The sequence below is a fragment of the Epinephelus fuscoguttatus genome, linkage group LG5, assembly GCF_011397635.1.
Source record: "Epinephelus fuscoguttatus linkage group LG5, E.fuscoguttatus.final_Chr_v1".
Taxonomy (NCBI): domain Eukaryota; kingdom Metazoa; phylum Chordata; class Actinopteri; order Perciformes; family Serranidae; genus Epinephelus; species Epinephelus fuscoguttatus.
The window spans coordinates 821,572-844,039 of record NC_064756.1 but is presented as its reverse complement, the minus strand read 5'-3'; the positions used below and the strand labels follow the sequence as shown (position 1 = coordinate 844,039).

At 40.3% G+C, this 22,468-nt stretch overlaps 1 protein-coding gene across 1 annotated transcript in view; it reads right to left on the bottom strand.

Moving 5' to 3' along the window:
- Positions 1 to 20,399, bottom strand: part of ano7 (anoctamin 7) — a 37,335-nt gene extending 16,936 nt beyond the window's left edge. Inside the window, exons 1-10 of the mRNA XM_049577502.1 lie at positions 20,309 to 20,399; positions 18,475 to 18,596; positions 14,223 to 14,280; positions 11,857 to 11,987; positions 10,224 to 10,331; positions 10,007 to 10,143; positions 8,825 to 8,882; positions 569 to 679; positions 250 to 415; positions 85 to 175 (exon numbers count right to left, since the gene is read on the bottom strand). Of these exons, the coding sequence (XP_049433459.1) occupies positions 85 to 175; positions 250 to 415; positions 569 to 679; positions 8,825 to 8,882; positions 10,007 to 10,143; positions 10,224 to 10,331; positions 11,857 to 11,987; positions 14,223 to 14,280; positions 18,475 to 18,564 (950 nt within the window). The 5' untranslated portion in view covers positions 18,565 to 18,596; positions 20,309 to 20,399. The remainder of the gene's footprint in view (positions 1 to 84; positions 176 to 249; positions 416 to 568; positions 680 to 8,824; positions 8,883 to 10,006; positions 10,144 to 10,223; positions 10,332 to 11,856; positions 11,988 to 14,222; positions 14,281 to 18,474; positions 18,597 to 20,308) is intronic.
- Between the last annotated feature and the right edge of the window lie 2,069 nt (positions 20,400 to 22,468).

The window sequence follows — 22,468 nt, the reverse complement described above, 5'->3', positions numbered from 1 at the left end:
TAATCAGATTAATGCAAAGGACTGTGGGACACTGATGTCTAAACATTACACAGGTTGTGTCCTGAAGTCCAAGTTTGAACTTACGCTGGAACGTCAGTGGCCATGAGCCAGAACCCAAACACGAAGATCACCGTCCCGACAAGCGACGCCGGCAGCAGCCAGCCGGTGTAGAAACCTGCAGTCAGACACAGTTAGTGCTCAAACAAACAGTTAACGGCGGTTAGCTGCTGGAATGGTTGCCATAGTTACCGAGCCAGGCAAAATATAGCGCTATCTTTTCTCCGAAGTATTCCCTGATGTGATCCAGAGGTTGGTAGCGTCTCCAGGAGGACCACTTGGCCCAGTACGAGTACAAGATCTGTCTCAGACCCAAAGACTCCGGAGGCACTGAGTCGCTCGGCAGCTCGAAACCACCCTGCCAACACAAAGATTCATTTTCAGCTAAATATGAATATTTACAACTCGCAGTGTCGTGGTAAAGTCTTAGTGTCTCACTGCCATCTCAGACCAGGGGTCAGGACTAAGGTCAGGTTTGGGTTCAGGTTTAGGATGATGGTTAATAGCTCACCTCATGCAGCGGGTAGGCAGCAGTGAAGACCTGCTCAGCCAGCAGTCGGTCGATTCCCACCTCCCCCCGTTTCACTGAACCGTACGGAGTCCTGGCCAGGATCTCATACAGCTGCAGAGACAGGACACGGTCACTGCGAGGACACACGCCGCACTACAACAAACCACCTCTGATTTTTTTTTGAGAGCCCCGAAAATAATCGCTTCATTGGATAATTAACCCCGCTGTAATGAGACCAACCAAGACCAACAGGTCGCCACGAAACATCCATGTCTGGTGTCCAAAGAGCTGCTGGGGAAAAAAACTGATGAGTCACTACAAAACACCTCCATTCACATTTTCATGTCGACCATCACAGATCTCCTACACGCCTGGCACATGGGAGTTTCAGTAATGACCCTGGTAATATTTGGAAAACAAAAAAGTTGTAACACTTCAAGAAAAAAAGTCTTAATGTTTCAAAATAAAATATATCAAGTAAAGGCAAACACTTCAGAGAAAAATTCATATGTTTTTCATATGTTTTGAGAAAAAAAAGTTGAATAATATTAAAACATTTTGGAGAAAACAGTCTTTATGTTTTGAGACAACAAAGCCAAAATATTCCAAGAAAAACTGTCGGGTAAATTTAAACATTACAGAATAAAAAGTTGAAATATTCAAAGAGAAAAGGTCGTAATAGATTTTGACCAAAGAAAAATCTGTAACATATCGCGGCAAAAGGTCGAAAAAGTTGTGATGTTTAAAGAATAAAAGTCTTTATATATTTTGAGAAAAAAAGACGAATAATGTAAAAAAAAATTAGAGACAAGGAGGCATAATATTTTGAGACAACAAAGTGGTAATGTTCCAAAAGAAAAGTTGAGTGATGTAAAAGCATTTTTAAGAAAAAAGTCATCATATATTTTGACAAAATAAAATCGTAAGATATCAAGTAAAAAAAGGCGAGTAATGTGGAAACATTTCAGAGAAAGAAAGTTAAAATAATTAATTAAAATTAACATCTTCATATATTTTAAGCAAAAAAATTTTAGAGGAAGAAAATATTATTTTGAGACAACAAAGTCAGAATAGTCCATGAAAAAAAACAGTCAGGTAAAGTTGAACATTCAGACAAAAATGTTTCAGAGTCGGCTCCACAGTTAGACGCCCATCTGCAACAAACACTGATTTTTTTGTTTTAAACCTGAACCTGTTTCTTCAGAGTGTTTCCTGGTTTAAATCAGCTGCTCTGTGTGTTTCTGAGAGGAAGAGACGTCTGTGGGAAACTCAGCTCCTCAACTCTCAACACTGAAGGAATTCTGACCGGGAGAAGTTTCGGCTCTTCGCTGACGGACGTCAGTGAGTCCTCCTGAATCTGACACATTAGTTTCTCAGCTCCTCTGGAAATCTGTCAGAGGAAAATGTTTGAAACTAAATCATGGTGTGGGAACAGAGACGCCCTCAGAGGCCGACTCGCTGTCACGCTGACGTGGTTTTAATATTGTTTTATATTTATTTAATTAAAACTGTGCGGCGATGAGATTCACTTGGTTTTCAGTCCACGCAGGACAAACAGTGACAGGTTTCTTTATCTGATCTCCTGTGTGTGTGTGTGTGTGTGTGTGTGTGTGTGTGTGTAAAGGTTTACAGCTCTTGTAAATGTGTGTGTTTTTATAGCCTGTGTTTGAGGAGGAGGCGTCGCCGCCTGCAGCATCCGTCTGCTGACTGACACATCCTGACATCTGAGAGGTCCTGGCTCAACATCTGTGGACCAATCAGAGCAGAGTGTGATGGCCACGCCTCCACCCAGACTCTAAGTCCTGCAGCTCACACTTCGTCCTCAGATGAAAACACATGAATAATATCTGCTCAGGATTATTATCATTTATTTATTGGTATCATTGTGTAATTAACCCTTTGAGCTCCTCCAGAGCCTACACTGGTGTTTTTGCTTATTGTGATGTCATTTCCTGGAGCGTCTTTAAATGCATCATGTCCCTAAAATCTGTACAACCTGAGCTGAAAGTTTATGAGTGAATAAACCAGAATAATTAATACAAGTATTGTAACTGAATCATTTTTTAATGTACAATAATCTGATATTTTTTCATCAGATTTAAAAAAAAAATTAAAAAACAAAACATTTTGATCCAAAAGGTTTTTAAATGTAGAAACAACTGACTTTGCGTCAGTTATTTGACCTGTTTTGATTATTTAGTTTTTGAGATAAGAGTCTGAAGGTCAGGGTTCAGTTTCACGGACAAAATTTCAAGGACCTATATTCTTTCTTTTTTTCTTGCCCACCGTTTCTCAAACATATCAAACTTTAGTTAAACATAATTTTAGTTTGCAGGCGTACAGGGAGGGAGAGGAAGATAAAGGCACGTACGTGATGGTAAACAAAATGCTGTGATGTCGACAGCTACAGAAAATACATCGGCTCATCTCACATTACAACTTCTTCACACACAGCAATATTCCAGGACTTTCCCAAAACGTCCAGGCCTGGAAAATGTGATTGTGAAATTCTGTGACTTTTCCAGGTTTCCCATGACAGTGGGACAGTGTACTGTAACGTAAGGTAATGTACTGTAACGTACTGTAATGTACTGTAACGTACTGTAACGTAAGGTAATGTACTGTAACGTACTGTAACGTAAGGTAATGTACTGTAACATACTGTAATGTACTGCAACGTACTGTAACATACTGTAATGTACTGCAACATAAGGTAATGTACTGTAACATACTGTAACGTACTGTAACGTACTGCAACATACTGTAACGTACTGCAACGTAAGGTAATGTACTGTAACATACTGTAATGTACTGCAACGTACTGTGATGTACTGTAACGTAAGGTAATGTACTGTAACATACTGTAACGTACTGTAACGTACTGCAACGTAAGGTAATGTACTGTAACATACTGTAATGTACTGTAACGTACTGCAACGTACTGTAACGTACTGCAACGTAAGGTAATGTACTGTAATGTACTGTAACATACTGTAATGTACTGTAACGTACTGCAACGTACTGTAACGTACTGCAACGTAAGGTAATGTACTGTAACATACTGTAATGTACTGTAACATACTGTGATGTACTGTAACGTAAGGTAATGTACTGTAACATACTGTAACGTACTGTAACGTACTGCAACGTAAGGTAATGTACTGTAACATACTGTAATGTACTGCAACGTACTGTAACGTACTGTAATGTACTGCAACGTACTGTAACGTACTGCAACGTAAGGTAATGTACTGTAACATACTGTAATGTACTGCAACGTACTGTAACGTACTGTAACATACTGTAACGTACTGCAACGTAAGGTAATGTACTGTAACATACTGTAATGTACTGCAACGTACTGTAATGTACTGTAACGTAAGGTAATGTACTGTAACATACTGTAATGTACTGTAACGTACTGTAATGTACTGCAACGTAAGGTAATGTACTGTAACATACTGTAATGTACTGCAACGTACTGTAATGTACTGTAACGTAAGGTAATGTACTGTAACATACTGTAATGTACTGCAACGTACTGTAACATACTGCAACGTAAGGTAATGTACTGTAACATACTGTAATGTACTGCAACGTACTGTAACGTACTGTAACGTACTGTAATGTACTGCAACGTACTGTAACGTACTGTAATGTACTGCAACGTACTGTAACGTACTGTAATGTACAGTAACATACTGTAATGTACTGCAACGTACTGTAACGTACTGTAACGTACTGTAACATACTGTAATGTACTGCAACGTACTGTAATGTACTGCAACGTAAGGTAATGTACAGTAACGTACTGTAACGTACTGTAACATACTGTAATGTACTGCAACGTACTGTAACATACTGTAATGTACTGCAACGTAAGGTAACATACTGTAATATACTGCAACGTACTGTAATGTACTGTAACGTACTGTAATGTACTGTAACGTACTGTAACATACTGTAATGTACAGTAACATACTGTAATGTACTGCAACGTACTGTAATGTACTGTAATGTACTGTAACATACTGTAATGTACTGCAACGTACTGTAATGTACTGTAACGTACTATAACATAAGCTAATGTACTGTAACATAAGGTAACGTACTGTAATGTACTGTAACGTACTGTAACATACTGTAATGTACTGTAACGTACTGTAATGTACTGCAACGTACTGTAACGTACTGTAACATACTGTAATGTACTGCAACGTACTGTAACGTACTGCAACGTACTGCAACGTACTGCAACGTACTGCAACGTAAGGTAATGTACTGTAACATAAGGTAACGTTCTGTAACGTACTGTAATGTACTGTAACGTACTGTAACATAAGGTAATGTACTGCAACGTACTGTAACGTACTGTAACATACTGTAATGTACTGCAACGTACTGTAACGTACTGTAACGTACTGTAATGTACTGCAACGTACTGTAACGTACTGTAACATACTGTAATGTACTGCAACGTACTGTAATGTACTGCAACGTACTGTAATGTACTGTAACGTACTGTAACATACTGTAATGTACTGCAACGTAAGGTAATGTACAGTAACGTACTGTAACGTACTGTAACGTACTATAACATAAGGTAATGTACTGTAATGTACTGTAACGTACTGTAACATACTGTAATGTACTGTAACGTACTGTAACGTACTATAACATAAGGTAACGTACTGTAATGTACTGTAACGTACTGTAACATACTGTAATGTACTGTAACGTACTGTAATGTACTGTAACATACTGTAATGTTCTGCAATGTACTATAACATAAGGTAATGTACTGTAACATACTGTAACGTACTGTAACATACTGTAATGTACTGTAACGTACTGTAACGTACTGTAATGTACTGTAACGTACTGTAACGTACTGTAACATACTGTAATGTACTGTAACGTACTGTAATGTACTGCAACGTACTGTAATGTACTGTAACATACTGTAATGTTCTGCAATGTACTGTAACGTACTGCAACGTACTGTAACGTACTGTAACGTACTATAACATAAGGTAATGTACTGTAACATACTGTAACGTACTGTAACATACTGTAATGTACTGTAACGTACTGTAATGTACTGTAATGTACTGCAACGTACTATAACATAAGGTAATGTACTGTAACATACTGTAACGTACTGTAACATACTGTAATGTACTGTAACGTACTGTAATGTACTGTAACGTACTGTAACATACTGTAATGTACTGTAACGTACTGTAATGTACTGTAATGTACTGTAACGTACTATAACATAAGGTAATGTACTGTAACATACTGTAACGTACTGTAACATACTGTAATGTACTGTAACATACTGTAATGTACTGTAACGTACTGTAATGTACTGTAACGTACTGTAATGTACTGCAACGTACTGTAATGTACTGTAACGTACTGTAACATACTGTAATGTACTGCAACGTAAGGTAATGTACAGTAACGTACTGTAACGTACTGTAATGTACTGTAACATAAGGTAACATACTGCAACGTACAGTAACGTACTGTAACGTACTGTAATGTACTGTAACATAAGGTAACATACTGCAACGTACTGTAACGTGCTGTAATGTACTGTAATGTACTGTAACGTACTGTAACGTACTGTAACGTACTGTAACGTAAAGGTAAAGCCATGATGAAGACACAAACAACCTCCTGCGGCCGTCACAGGGAAATCCTGGCATAATTCTGGCAAAATACTGCGTTTGCACGGCACGTGAGGAAAATTCTGTGTCATGCTCAAGCTGTAACTTTCTTCCTCCTCCTGCCGTTCACTCTTCGCACTTATGCTCACACTCCGTCTCCGGCGGTCAGTGTTTGGGGGTGTCAATTGAGTCAACAGCTGATTCACAATCACTTAATAGCTCAGCTACACACCTTCTCCGTCAGCCTATCATCTCACTGCTCCTCATGTTAAACCCGGCTCTTTCTGTGCCCACAGTCCTTTCATGCTGCAGCTGTGTGCGCCCTCCACCTCCCCATCACCGCCTCCTCTTCTCAGATTCATCAGCCTCAGAGTCATTAGCCACCACCTCCACCTCCACCTCCACCAGTGTCTGGAGTTCCCACACAGAGTTTAAAGCTTGCGAATCTGCACCAGTCTGTTAGAGCTGAACTGTTGGATGAGAGGTAAACGGTAAATGGACCTGTCTTTGTATAGCACCTTTCTAGTCACCTAGTGACCACTCAAACCGCTTCTTACACTACGAGTCACGTTCACCCATTCACACACACATTCATACACTACCAGGCTAGTAGTGTATGAATGTGTGTGTGAATGGGTGAACATGAGGCTACCATACAAGGTGTCACCTGCTACTCAGTTTTAACACACACCGATGGAACAGCCATCAGGAGCAGTTTGGGGTTCAATATCTTGCTCAAGGACACTTCGACATGCAGCCTGGAGGAGCCCGGGACCAAACCACTAATCTTCCGATTGGTGGACGACCCGCTCTACCTCTGAGCCACAGCCGAGAGGTGGAACGACTCCAAGAAACTCGAGCAAGTCCAGTTGCCTACGATATAGCACCCTGGTCTAACTCGACCTCTTCCCTCTGTGATCCACAACTTTTAACCCAAAATTATTTAAAACCAGTTTATATTTCCAGAACACACACAGAGATGTTCCTGGTCCTGTCGGACATTTGTAACATCGATTATTAGCCAGTACACTGATCCTGACTGATCCTGATCCTGATCCTGACTGATCCTGACCCATCCTGACTGATCCTGATCCTGACTGATCCTGACTGATCCTGATCCTGACTGATCCTGACTGATCCTGATCCTGATCCTGACTGATCCTGACCCATCCTGACTGATCCTGACCCATCCTGACTGATCCTGATCCTGACTGATCCTGATCCTGACTGATCCTGACTGATCCTGATCCTGACTGATCCTGACTGATCCTAATCTTTATCCTGACTGATCCTGACTGATCCTGACTGATCCTAATCTTTATCCTGACTGATCCTGACTGATCCTGACTGATCCTAATCTTTATCCTGACTGATCCTGGCTGATCGTGTGGAGTTCAGATGGAGGAAACTACAACCTCCGAGTTATTTCAGACTAAGTGAATTTCCCGCTCGTCTCCTGGGACATATTTAACGGTTTAACCCTTTGAAACCTGGAATGACATCACTTTGTTTGTGCTGCTTTTAGACGCCTCTCGCAGTATTTAACCCTTTAAACTCTGAGCCTGAGAAAACTGTTGCCATTTATTTAAAAAAATGGCAACAAGCAACTTAGTAACAAATGTCCGTCAAAAAATTACTAGATTTACAATTATTTACTTGTTAGGGCAAAAACTATATTTATAATTATCACTGTTTTATATTTGAAATGATGTCACAGAATTATTATTATTATTAGGCTCTTTTTGAGTTGTTTACTTGTTTTTTTAATTTTATTTTATTTGTTCCTATTAATTTTTTTGTTGCAAATTTTCTTGTTTTTAATTTTATCTTTTTACTAATTTGTTACTAATGTTTTTGGTCTTTCCTTCTTTCATTGCTCGCTGCCTTCTTCTCGTCTTCTTGTGTTTAAAAAGAAAAAAACAAAATGAAGCCAGTAGAGAAAAAACAGAAAAGTTATTTACTTTTCTAAAACTGTTTTTTTTTTTTTTTTTTAATTTTGTTAATCACATCAGTGGAAAATTTTAATTTCAGTCCGGTGTATTGAAACCAAAAAGCCTGCATTACATTAAAAACTGAAATCCTTACTTTTTTTTAATTTTCACTTTTAATTAATTAATTTCAAACTTTCACAAACCAAAATATCAGAAAAATATCAGACAGACACAGGAAGGTTTTTTCTTCCTGTTCATTTTGTTTTTACAGATTTTCTCTGAACTGTTTGATCTGTCAGAACTAATTTATTATTCTATTTATTATATATTTATTATTTTTGTTGTCTTTGTGGACTGACAGGAGACGAACCTTTTGTCTCCAGAGGACACTGGACTCTGTCTGCAGTCTGACATCAGCGTACAGAGCTCTGTGTCACATCCGTCGAGCTGTTTCCCAAATAAAGTTTTGTTGAATGTGCTGACACACACAGAGGTGTTTCTTCACTGGGGGGCGGGGCTTAAAGGACTCTGAGGGGGCGGGGCCGGGGATAAAGCCGATCAACAGCCGGCTGAATCTGGACTTTTATTTTTATCCTTCTCAGAAACCTCCTCTTTTTACACTCGTGTCGACGTGTCGAGTTCAAACTCACCACCTGGTGTCTCTGAGTCGTCTTGAAGAACGTCTCTCTGTTGTCGTGCCCCAGAAACCTGCAGACAGGAAACAGGAAACAGATCCGATCTTATTAACCACTACCACATCATCACACCACTTCCTCCGATTGTTTCCTTGCTTTCACTCGTCATCCTGTAACTGAGGGTGCGGTGAATACACGCAACTCACACGTCACCTCCGTCCGGCCCCGAAGGTCCAGACACAACAAACGACCGCAGAAAACGACAGCGATCAGAGCTGACTGCTGCGCTGTCAGTCCTCTGTGTTCGTCGGGCAAAAAGGGATACAGGAAGAGCGTGTTGATGCTAGTTAGCCAGTTAGCACGTTAACAACACAATCACGGTACTTCCTTATGAACGGCATCTCATCTTGTCCCTGTTGCTAGAGTTGGTCAACTTTGTTGCCACATCAAACTACAAACATTATTAATCATAAATAAAGTTTGAACCATAAACTGAGATCAGGTTTTGGACCTCGTCCACCTCTGCCTTAGCATCAGCTGCAGACTGGCTCAGCACAGGTGGCAGCCATCTTGTTTTTACATGGATCAGTGTGCTGTGGTCTCACTGTCACCAGAAGGGACAGAAAGTGTCCCATCTGGTGGAGGACAACAGGTCTGAGTGAAGCAGAATGAAGTGTAAGGTCAAGTAAACCCAAAATGTGACGTCCTCTTATGAGGACACATGGGAGGGGTCACAGCAGTTAAAGCCCCGCCTTCACCTGCACGCTGTGTGGACACATGCCCATAAATGTCCTGATGAAATGCAAGCGGTCACCCTGGAGTGTGGCACCTGGTGCAGTATGATGCACTGCTGGACGGCGTCTGTTTGAAACGCTGCCGTACTGACACGATATAAAGAGCTGGACAGTCCCTACAGGGCGGGACAGGAGGTTGACGGATCCAACAAACCCTGGACTTTCACCCTGGAGTCTGCTGTTCACTTCCTGTTTGAATGCAGAGACAAACTATGATGTTTTTTTCTAAACCGAACCACTTGATTTTGTTGACATCGCAGCGTCCCAGCAGACGCAGGAGGATATCTACTGTTTAATATGTGGACATGAACGTCCACTGACAAAGTGGCGATACGTGAGGAGCTGAGGTGAGGACGTGTTGGACACTTTAACTGTCTCAGACGTTTGACCTTTGTGTTCTGACCTCTGCAGCTTGTTGGTCCTGAACTGACAGGTGTAGTAGTCGGGGGGGTGGTTGGGGACGTCCTGAGACAGAGGGTTGGAGAGGGACAGCTGGGACAGAACCTGCGCCGACCAGTTGGTGATGGGAGCGTTGACCTCCTGCAGGAGGACAGAGGACACGCGGTGAGGACACACTTGATGATGATGATGATGATGATGATGATGACGACATGTTCTACCTGCAGAGGGACCCTGAGACTGATCTCCTCAGCGTAGTAACAGAGGACGCTCCATGGAGCACTGAGGAGGACAAAACAGACCTTCTCCTTCATGCGGAGGACCTCCTTCTGTAGAGACACAGAGACACTTTGTCTGTCACCACCTGTGGAGCAGCGGCCATTTTATCAACATAACTATGACAAACAATCTTCATCGATGACCTTTAAGGCCGCGGCAGAGACGAGACACTGACGAGCTGAAATGTTTCAGTTTTGTTGACGAGACGAGGACGGACTAAAATGTCAGTGGAGGACTGTTGGACACTCAAACTTATTATGCTTTGTTGTTCATTATGTGTGTATGTTCACATGAGTTATTGTGTTTTATTTTATTTTGTATTGTTTTGTTTAGTTAGTTTATTTTAATTTACATTATTTCATTATATTATATTATGTTTTACTTTTTTTGGTTTATTTGAATTATTTATTGTTTTGTTTTTATTTGATTATATTTTATTTATTTTAATTGTTTTATTTTATTTTATTTTATTTTATTTTTTGATTTATTTTATTAAAATTTCTTATTTTGTTATTTATTATTATTCATCTTTTGTTTTGTGTTACTTGATTTCAATTCATTTTTGTTTTATTTTTTATTTTATTTTAATTGATTTTATTTCTTTTTTCTATTTTATTTAGTTTTATTTTATTTATTTTATTTTATATTGTTTAATTCAATGCTTTTATTCTATTTTGTTTTATGTTATTTTATTTATTTATTTGTTTGTTGTTGTTTTTTTATTAAAAATAAAAATTAAATAAAACACCAAAAGTGTAGTTATATACAGTGAGGTGTTGTTAAACCAAAATGAACCTTAATCGATACAGGTTTTGTCTTCCCTCCTTCTCTTTCCTTTGTCCTTGTTCCATCTCTCTACAAATACGAGTTCAGACAGTCGACCTCATTTAAAAAAAGAAAAGGAAGTTTCACAGCGGATCATTCAAACCACAAAACCATATTAGTTCATGAAGCAAATAAATAATTAAATAAATAAATACATTTAAAAGAAATAAACAAAGAGGTCATTTTTTATATTCAACCTTATTTTTCCCTTCCCCCCTCTTTCTCTTCTTCTCCTCCTCTTTTCTTTTCTCTTTTTTCTCCTTTCTTAATTTACCAAAAAATTAATAAATAAAAAAAATCTTTAAATAAACAGATTAAGGAAAAACAATGTGTTTGACGACAATACACAAAGTTCATGACCTTTCTTTCCTTCAACACAACATAAAAAAAGAAACATTCTCCATTATCATAAATATCAGAACAGAATAATTCTGAATTTCATAATTTTTTTGTTTTATATTATTTTATATAATTTCCTTTTTTTCATTTTATTTAATTTAATGTTACTTTATTGTGTTTATTTTCTTCTATTCTATTCCATGATATTTCTCTTGCCAGGCTGCTCATAGTGTCTCCATGTCAGGGAGCAGAGGGTTGATGCTGTATAAACTTGTTGGTGACGTCATGTGGCGAGTGGTGACAGGTGAACAGGTGGATGACCTGATTAGTTTAACAGTCCCCACTCTTCAAACACACTCCTGTTTGTTCACTTGTCTCTGAGTTGACTTGAGGTGTGTTTGTTTTACTCACCTGCTCCAGCAGCAATCCTGAGCGTCTCAGTTTTTTCAGAAAGGACGCCCTCCACTTCAGGTGGGCGGGGTTAACGCCTGTGCTCTCCTCCTCCTGTGAGCTCAGAGGCTCCTCCCACGCCAGCACGAAATCTGTCCAATAGGAGCAAAGGATTCAAGCCATCACTGATATGATGTCATCATTGCTGACACTAGCCCAGCTGCTATTGGCTGATTGTTGGTGATGTCACACAGGATAAAGTGTTTGTTTACACAGAATGAAACAAGCTGCATTCTGGGAAAACAAACATCAGTTTAACCAAACAGAGCCTCGGGGCCCAGACTGCATCTCCCCAACATGTGTTCTGACTGAGTCCAACGGCTGCCAACAAACTGCATCCTGGGAAACAAACCAGGCGCTGAGACACGTTAAAGACGACTCAGCACCACCTGAGTTTAAATCAGCCTCAGCTCTCTCGTAGCTGTTGTCTCTGACACATCAGACACTCCATAACTCAAAACATTAAATTACAAACCAGGTAAAAACTTATGAGTTCATAACTTTTACAGGAACTTTGTCACACTGAGAACCATCAGTGAAACATCAGTTCCTAACAGAACGCCAGTGCTCAGGTGGTTCAGGTAGTGCCTCATGGTTTCAGTTCCCAATTCTAGTTTCACACGCATCATTAAAGAATACCACACAGTTTATGACTTGTGTATTTAATGCACATTTTGCTTTCAAAAAAGAAATAAGGAAAAACAGGCTTTTCATTGTGAGGAACTCTTAACTGACTGTTCTGTTGATAAACGACTGCACTGACAAGAATGTAATGGTCCTTCAACCTCTGTCGCGCATGCATTCATTCCCTCTCGCATTTTTCACCCGACTTTTGTCCAAACCGGCGCCTCATATCAGACACATCACGTCTCCACAGAGACAGACTCACTGCTGGCATTACACAACCAGAGGAGGAACACAGCGCCACCATCAGGCCAAACATCCAGCTCATCCTGCACACACACACACACCCGAATATGAAAATCACTAATACTTGTCACACCAATCACATCAACGTTTGTAAAGTGACGTAGTATCTGAGCTGAGGGGGTGGAGGGGACGGTGGATGGTGGGACACCTCAGAGAGACACCTGCAGACACGGTTCATCTCCAACCAACAGGTACACTGGTTGTATTTCACCAAGTCGTCGCTGTTTTCAGCAGCTTCTGGGGCACTGAATGGGGGTGTTTTGTAGCAAGCAGTCACTTTTCCACAACAGTTTTTTGGCCACCGTCGGAGGTGTTTTGTAGAAACCTGTCCGTCTTTTTCCTGCAGCTTTTTTGGCATCACGTGTGTCTTTTGTAGCAACTCATCAGTCTTTTCCCACTGTCTTTCAGGCCCCAAACAGCAGTGTTTTGTAGCAATCCATCAGCACCTTTCCAGCAGCTTTTTAGGCACCAAATGGGGTTGTTTAGTAGCAACCGGTCGCTCTTTGACCAGCAGCTTTCGTAGCACTGAATTGGGGGTGTTCTGTAGAGACTCATCTGCCCTTTTCCAGCAGTGTTTAGGTACCAAATGGCGTTGTTTTGTAGTGACTGGTCACTCTTTTCCACCAGGGGCAGCGAAATAAAAAACAGTTGACTTTCACTGAGACGTCTCAGCTCTTTCACTGGGAACTGTGTATTTTACCAATTATAAACAAGTGTTTGGTTTTTTTTTACTTGTACATTTTTTGGGCAAAGTTTTGCAGCGAGTAGACGTCAGGACATTGAAAGGAAGCAGGAGGAGATTTTGATTTCTGATGTTATATTTCATGGCTGACACTGGAGCAGGTCAGCAAAAACAGAAAGAGAAGAACAAGCTAAAAGAGATGAAAGCACGACTTCAGTCGCTCGTTAAACAGACGGAGGATCAGCACAGGTGTGCAGTATGTCTGTGTTATTTATTAAAATACATCCAGAGATGTTGTTTTACATCAATATATGAATCTACGTGGGTTGGCTTTGTTTCACCGTCATCATGCCACGAACAGACACATGACCTCATCACCTCAAAACTACGCTGTGTCTCTCTTTCACTCTCTTCCAAAACAAACACACATGCCACGACATGAGGCGGTGCGTTCATGGAAACACGACTGCTTTTATCCATAGGGGTCAAAATCAACACCACAGTTTCCTGTAGCAGCTCTAACTCTGACGACACTTCCTGTTTGATTCGTCCAGAGATGATGAATTAGTGTCCAGATATCTGTTCCTACCGCCAGCTGTCACACCTGTTCAGGTAAATGTCAGAGGTCACCTGCTGACGACTCATCTGCTGACAGTTTGTTTATGTCCCGTCCTCTCAGCTAATATTGACTCAGGAGAGCGTTTGGTTTACTCACCAACTCGAGTCGACCCAGCGCTGAAGACGTTCCTGTCCGGACGCTGAGCAGCTGCTTTCTGGAAGATAAAAACATTCAGCACAGGTAAAAAGATAAACAGCATTTAAGCTTCATCGTCAGGACGAGAAGAGAAATCAAACAGGATCATGAATCGAGACTTTTCCAGAACCAGATTTTACTGTATCCTGGCTCGACCTGTCAACGTGATCAAGAAAATAAAACCAACAAGTTTGGTGACGCGTCTGTATCAAAGCGTTCGTCTTCATTCCAGAACAAACTGAGAAAACAAAGATTTAAAGCGAGTCATTTCCCGTCTTCATCACTGGTTTGATTTCTGTCTCAGTTTGAGCTGACGAGCGCTGATTGGACTTCCTGTTGTTTCATGTCTCTGTTGATGTTAATGAGCCTGAAGACAAACAGGCCAGAACAGAATCTACTGTTCTCCACTGCTCCATCACTCAGTCAGTGATAAACCATGTGGAGCCGCTCACTGTCTCGCTTCATCACGCACTTCCTGTTTCCTGCTGCAGCTGCACGAAAACAAACGGTCACTAAAGACTGAGCGGAGAGCGCATGTTCATGAACTCACAGGGTTTCAAACCCAGCAGCTCCACAGCCATCTGGACCTGAGGACCTGGGAGGATTTTATGTTCTCTATCATTCAACTGGTTAAACATCTGAATGTGTCCGTTAAGACTCTGATTCCTGCCAGTATGGAGATGCTCTCAAACCTCATCCAGTCCCTCAAGTTAGGGACAGAGATGGTTCGTTTATGATGCTCTAACTTTATTCAGACTTCTTATGAAGTCACAATGTGGTAAAGAAGAGACAAAGCTCTGAGACAGTTAATCTGCAGGTTGTTTTAAGAGTTTGTGCTGATTTCAACAGGAAACCAAAATATCCTGCAACAGCTGATTGAATGAACTAAATACGACTGATCCAAATAATCAAATCATTTTAAAGAACTTAAAGACAGTCAGGTGAAACGTGACTTATGATCACTGATCAATTACTGAACTATTTTTAAACAACTCATCCTCACTGTGACCTCGTCACATGTCCACATTTGCTCATGGACTTTCCACGTCCACATATGACGTCCAAGGTACCCTGGGTGTGTTGGTTGTTGACGTTCTGGGACGCCGTGTCAACTTCAGCCTGTTACATGCATTGTCTGTTTTCAAAATACACTTCTGTTTTCACAGGAAATGTACAGTTTGCATACAGTCTCTTTCAAAATAAAAGCACTACGTCAGTACAACACCACCAACTAATGTTTTTTTCCTTCAACAACAAAACCACATTGTTGGCTTTAAGAAATTTTTTTTACAGGAAGTGAACACCGACCTCCCAGGTGAAAGTCAGTGGTTGAGGGACCCATCCACCACTGCCTTAACTTTCATTCTTGTCCCAACATGTTTCCCCCGCGCACTGCCGAGCACTGTCAAACTACAATGGTGACCTGCCGTAAATCATGCTGATGCGAAAAGACAACTTTTTCATCTGTGTCTGTTGCCACAAATCACTGACCAAACGCCAAATGTCGACGACTTCAGAGTGAGACCTTTTTTTTTTTTTTTTAAAGATATTTTTTTGGCATTTTTTAGCCTTTATTTGATAGGACAGTCAAGCGTGAAGGGGGCGAGAGAGAGGGAGTGACATGCAGCAAAGAGCCATGGACCCGGCAACAGCCTTGTACATGGGGCACCTGCTCTATCCACTAAGCCACCAATGCCCTAGTCTCGCTCACCAGACCTTTCTCAAGAAAAGAAAGGGACTTCAGCGGGTGGCTCCTTCCGCCCAATGAGAGGCTGATCTCTGCAGCAAACTTCCGCCCACTCAGACTACCGATGCCCCAGAGTGAGACCAGTTTGTTCTGATAATAACAGTGATGGCTAATGACAGATGATGTTAATGGTGGTAAAACTGAAACACAACTTGTGCTGCACAGAAGTTCATTCATTCATTCATTCATTCATCTTCTAACCGCTTCATCCTCTTGAGGGTCGCAGGAGGCTGGAGCCTATCCCAGCTGACACTGGGTGAGAGGCAGGGTTCACCCTGGACAGGTCACCAGACTATCACAGGGCTGACACATAGAGACAGACAACCATTCACACTCACATTCACACCTACGGACAATTTAGAGTCACCAATTAACCTGCATGTCTTTGGACTGTGGGAGGAAGCTGGAGCACCTGGAGGAAACCCACGCTGACACAGGGAGAACATGTGGGAGCACCTGGAGGAAACCCACGCTGACACGGGGAGAACATGCAAACTCCACACAGAAGGGCTCCCACACCCGGGATCGAACTGGCAACCCTCTTGCTGTGAGGCAAGAGTGCTAACCACCACACCACCGTGCCGCCCTGCACAGAAGTTGCTTCATTGTGTTTTTTTTTTTGCTGATAAATTTTATTCAGTGTTTCGCGGTTTCAGCTGAGAAAAAATAGGATTTACTAGTTTCACTAAAATTGTGAGATTCTCCCTGAAATCCTTAAGGTTTAAAAACAAACAGAGGCTCTAGGACACTACCCTGAGGAACTCTGCGTGTTGTTGACATCACAATTTTACAGAACTTTATGGAGGTCACGAGAAAATCGGACTAACAAATATATAATTTTTAAACAGATGGCTATGGCTAATAATAGATAATATTAGTCCACAATGAAGCAACTTTCTCATGCAAACAGAAGACATAAAACAAAATATATAAGAATTGTATCACAACTAACATTACCTATTATTAGCCACAGCCACTAGTTTAAAAACTGTGTTGGCCAGATTTTTCCCCAACCTCCCTAAAGTTCTGTAAAATTCTGAAGTCAGCAACATGCAGAGTTCCTCAGGGTAGTGTCCTAGAGCCTCTGTTTCTTTCTTTTTTTTTCTTTTTTTAATCTTTGTTAACTGTCTTACAATTTTAGTAAAACTAAAAATTGTAATATTTTTTGTTTTACGTGTTTTGTCTGCACAAGAAAATTGCTTCATTGTGGAACAAATATTGTGCAGACAGATTTTTCCTTTGCTGACAAATTAAATTTGGTGTTTTATGGTGTTACCTGACTTAAAAATAAGATTTACTAGTTTTTCTACATTTGTGAGATTCTCCTTGAAATCCTTATATAATTTTATTTTTAAAAAAAAGAAAAAAGGAGCCTCTAGGACACTACCGTGAGGAACTCCGCGTGTTGTTGACTTCACAATTTTACATAACTTTGTGCAGATCGGGAGAAAATCTGACTGATAAATATAGAAATTTTAAACTGGTTGCTTCATGATAGTCCTCAATGAAGCAACTGTCTCGTGCAAACAAAAGACATAAAACAAAATGTATTATAATTTAATCACAACTGACATGACGTATTATTAGCCATAGTCCCCTCTTTAAAAATACTATATTTACTCATCAGATTTTCCCTGACCTCTATAAAGTTCTGTAACATTGTGAAGTCAACAACATGCAGAGTTCGTCAGGGTAGTGTCCTAGAGCCTATCTTACAATTTTCGTAAAAATAAAAAATAAAATACAAATGTTAAATTGATGGCTATAATAATAATAAGAAGAAGAATGCATCAGATTTATATAGCACTTCTTCTTTTTATTTCACCTTATTTAATATACCATGTCACCATTTTAGTAAATCCAAATTTTCTGCAGGTGAAACCATGAAATACTGAATAAAATTTACCAGAATAAAATCTATCAAGAATAATATTCCTGCGCAATATTTGTTCCACATTCAAGCAACTTTCTTCTGCAAACAAAAGACTTAAAACAAAATATATTACAATTATATTACAACTAACATTACCTATTATTAGCCATCGTCACCAGTTTAAAAAATTGTAAATATATTCCTCAGGGTAGTGTCCTAGAGCCTCTGTTTATTTTATTTAACCTTGTGTAGATTTAGACTGAATTATTAAAGCTTAAAATTGAAATAAATTTAGTTTTATGTGTTTTGTTTGTACAAGAAAGTGGCTTGAATGTGGAATAAATGTTGTGCAGGAATATTTTTCTTGTTACTTTTTATCAGTAAGTTTGAATCAGTATGTTATGGTTTCAGCTGAAACAGGATTTAATAAATGGTGACACGTTCAGTCAAATATATACAAGACTTAATAAAAAGAACAGAGGCTCAAGGGCGCTTCCCTGAGGAACTCCACTTTGTATTACTCTTAGTTTCTGTTTTCTGCTGACAGTCAGATGTTTAATCAGTGTGTCACTGATGAGGTCACAGGCTGTTACCGTGGTGATGCTGCCGTAGTTTTTGTCCGGATTGGTTTCCATGGTTATGAGGGTGGCATTGTCCTCCCTCTGCTCCCCTCTCCTCCTCATCCTCGCTCACCTCCTTCGTCCTCCTCTTCCTCCTGCAGATCCACAAACACACTGGTATAAATACACTCATACACATATTTATACAGTCTGTCTGAGATGTAAGTGGCTCAGGCCCCGCCCACATCCAGGACAGGGCCAAACTCATCACTGCTGCAGGAGAAATTCTCCTAAATGGAGCTGAGGTAGACGAGCGTGTTGATGAAGGTGATGTACCTGCAGGGCTGTGATGTAACGTCAAATACACCCGTCACACTGACGGTTTTAATATCATCAACATTTTTCAAAACTGATTTTAAACAAACCAACGTGTCGACTGAGACTCTGTAGCTGAACAGCAGGAATATGAGCCCTGATTGGTTTGTGTACATTATCATCACTTAATCACCTGTTCACTAAGCCCCGCCCCCTCAGCCACTGTCACTAATCTTTGTTTCACACAGTGGAAACATAAAACATGTGTAACAACAGCAGCAGCTGACATTTGATAATAAAGTTACTGACTTCAGAGCAGCAGGTGTGTGGACAGGTGCCAGCTGGCAGGGCTCTGATTGGCTGCAGGGTTCACTCTGATCAGCTGATGCTGTCATTCAGTCTTTAATCTCATCAAACAAGTTTTATTTTACTGTGACATGTTCACTGACATCTGTGTTTGCTGGTTCTCATCTTTCATGGTGAAGGAACTTTTTCCTGCATGAATAAAGTTTGTTTGTTTGACTGATGATGTTTTTGCTGTCATAGAACTCGTTTTAAAATGTTTTAAAAACAGATGAACTTCCTGTGATTAAATCGCCATCAATAAAAGTAGCTCTATTTTATTCCTTAAAACTCTCTGGACCTGACTTACTGACTTATTGACTTTTAAATTTCATTAATCTCTAAAAAAAAAAGTTTTAGCTGTTTAATTGTTTGTATTTTCAGCTCTATAATCTCTGCGTACATCAGTCGGCTGTAATGTTTGAAGCTTGTGTGAAAGCTCTTGTACAAATATAGTTTGATTTAAGTGTCTAAAAAAGGGGAAAAGATTCAGTTTGTAATGACAGAAAAAATAAGTCGCCTTTTAATAATCAATGTTTTTCATTAATAAATATATTGAACCATAAATACTTTTATACCTTTAACTGTAGTATTTTTTTTTACACAAAAACAAAATCACAGAATTTTTCCATTAAGTAATGAATCAGCTAGTTTTTTTTATTTATTTATTTATTTTACATATATTAAAACTCCAAATCTAAATATCTGTGAACTGAAAATGTAGAGCAGATCTGCAAATACACAAATTCAAAACTTGCGTAGAAATGAGATTCACAAATAAACGCGGTCACAAAGATATTCATGAATTCTTTATATTTATTTTCTAGATGAATTAAATGTTCCACTGATGTTTTTTTTAATTTGTGGGATTTGTTTATTTGCAGATCCGTTTGATGTTTGCAAAATATTTTTTGCAATTTACCATTTCTTTGTGTGTTTGTGGGAGAAGTTTTATATTTACAGATGACACATGAGCTTCATCACTGTTTTCACAAAGCAAACAAATGGAGAAAATAATCAGCAGATGAATCCATGATGAAACTATCATGAGTTAAATGGGCTCCACCTCAACAACTACAGCAGTGAATTGAATCGTCTGATGACGTCATAACGACGGAATAACAGTCACTTTAAAGCTGCACTGTGTGGTGTTAATACACACGTGTTGTTGATGATTTACCTGCTGTGTGTCTCGTGCAGATGGACTCACCTGTGTGTGCAGTCGGTGCCGGTTCAGGTGAAGTTCAGGTGAAACTCCAGCTGGGAGCTGAGCAGCTGTTTGTCTGTGGTTCAGTTTCCAGCCACAGACTGACCGCGGTAAGCCACGCCCCCGTGTCAAACCCCGCCCCCTGCTTCACTGTCTCCTCCAATGAGCTTAGTTTGGTGACATCCCATAATTCCCAGTACAGCTCCACCCAACTTTTGCCCGATTGACAGCAGCTGTGTGGCCCTGCAAAGTAACTAAAGTGCAACATGTACCTGTAACATGTAATCGAGTACAGGGATCACTCAGCACAGCAGTGATGTACAAGTGTCTGAAGGATGTGGCTGAACACTACGGTGCCCCAAAGGGCCAAAACACCACAACAAAAATTAAACAAGCCTAACAAAACAAAACAAAACAAAAAAATATAAAAAATGAAATATTTTTAAAAATACAAAAACATTCCAGAAAAATACAACGCATTTAAATAAACACCAAAACATTTCAGAAAACAACAATATTTGAGAAAACAAAAACATTTCCAAAATAAACAAAACACTTTAGAAAAAAACACAAAAACATTAAAAAGACAAAAAAATTAAAAAAGTCATATTTTTTGACATATTCTTGTGTTTTGACCCTCAGGGCCACCATAGCAACAGAAACCTGTCAAACATCAAATGTGAGTCACTGATGGTTTGTCTGTGATGTCAGAAGTGAAAACAGCTGTTGGATATTTGGGAGCTGAGGAGCGCTGCTCCTCATGGAGGAGGGTTTGGCGCCCTCTGGTGCCACAAACACTGAGTGATTATATTTGGAGGGATGTGAACGTCATCATTCATAATAACACTTCATTTATTTATTGAGACAGAAACACTGGAGCCCACTGTCTAACCATCAGAAACACTGATGTAAATGCTGCCATGTGTTTGGGTCACGAGACTTTCATCAGACAGTTTGTGCCAAAGAGAGGCGTCTTCAGGAGCAGCTGTGAGCGCACTGTCACATCCATTGATGTAACAACATTATACACCGACACAGAGGAATACAGAAGGCAACATAAAAACTGTGTAGTGACCAATAATAAACACACCCTAAAGGGTTAACATCAGCTGGTCACGTCTTGTCAGTGACTGCTTCATTCTTTAAGGTTGAACTGTTTCCTCATAAAGATACGTGTCCAAATCTCATAGGGTCCAACAGTAAGCGAAGCTGTCGGGGCGCGTTCACAGTGAGAAAAGCATCTAAACACAAACAGGAAGCTTCATAATAAACACAACAAGGTCAAAATGACATCACAATATACAAGAAGGTCGAAATGAAATGTCTGATAAATAAAATGTCAGAAGAATGGTAATAAAGTGTCCAGGAAAAAAAGCTCATAAGTTTAAACAACAAAAGGATTAAATTTAAGGTGTGCTGATGGATTCACGTCATCAACTCATGCATTGAGTAACATTACAAGTTAACGTTCCACCTTAAAAGTTGCCGGCAGTCGGCCCAGTGAATGAAGTGATTTTTTTCTCTTTCATTTTATAGTTGTAGTTTACTGATGTATGAACAGAGGTTACATAAAACCAGAGTGAGCGTCCTCTACTGACCAATCAGACTGCAGGGTTTCTAGCTCCACCTTTTAGTACCAGATCTGTGTGCTAGGTACCCCAACAGAGGGGGGACCAAACATGGGGACGCTAAGGAACGCTGCTGTTGGGACCATCCACAACTTTCACTGTGGAGACAGAGACAATGAACTGAACTGCTCGGTGGAGACGGAGCTTAAGGCCCCGATGACACAGGAATGGTTTTGGCCTCCTTTAAGTTTCTGGGGACCTGTATCACAGAAGACCTCTGCTGGTGTCCTTCTACCGCACCACCACTGAGAGAATGCTGATGTACTGTGTCACGGTGTGGTCTGCTGGCCGCTCTGTGGCAAGCAGGAAAGCGCTGCAGAGGGAGACCAGAACTGCAGAAGAGATCACTGGTTGCCCTCTGCCTCCTCTGGAGGTCACTGCCAGCTCTCGGCGCCTCAGCAGGGCAAAGAAAATATCAGAGGACCTCCACCACCCTGGACAGCCCCTGTTTAGCCTGCTGCCCTCAGGCAGGAGGTGCAGGGCCTGAACATGCAGGACAAACAGACTCAGAGACAGTTTTTACCCATGGGCCATT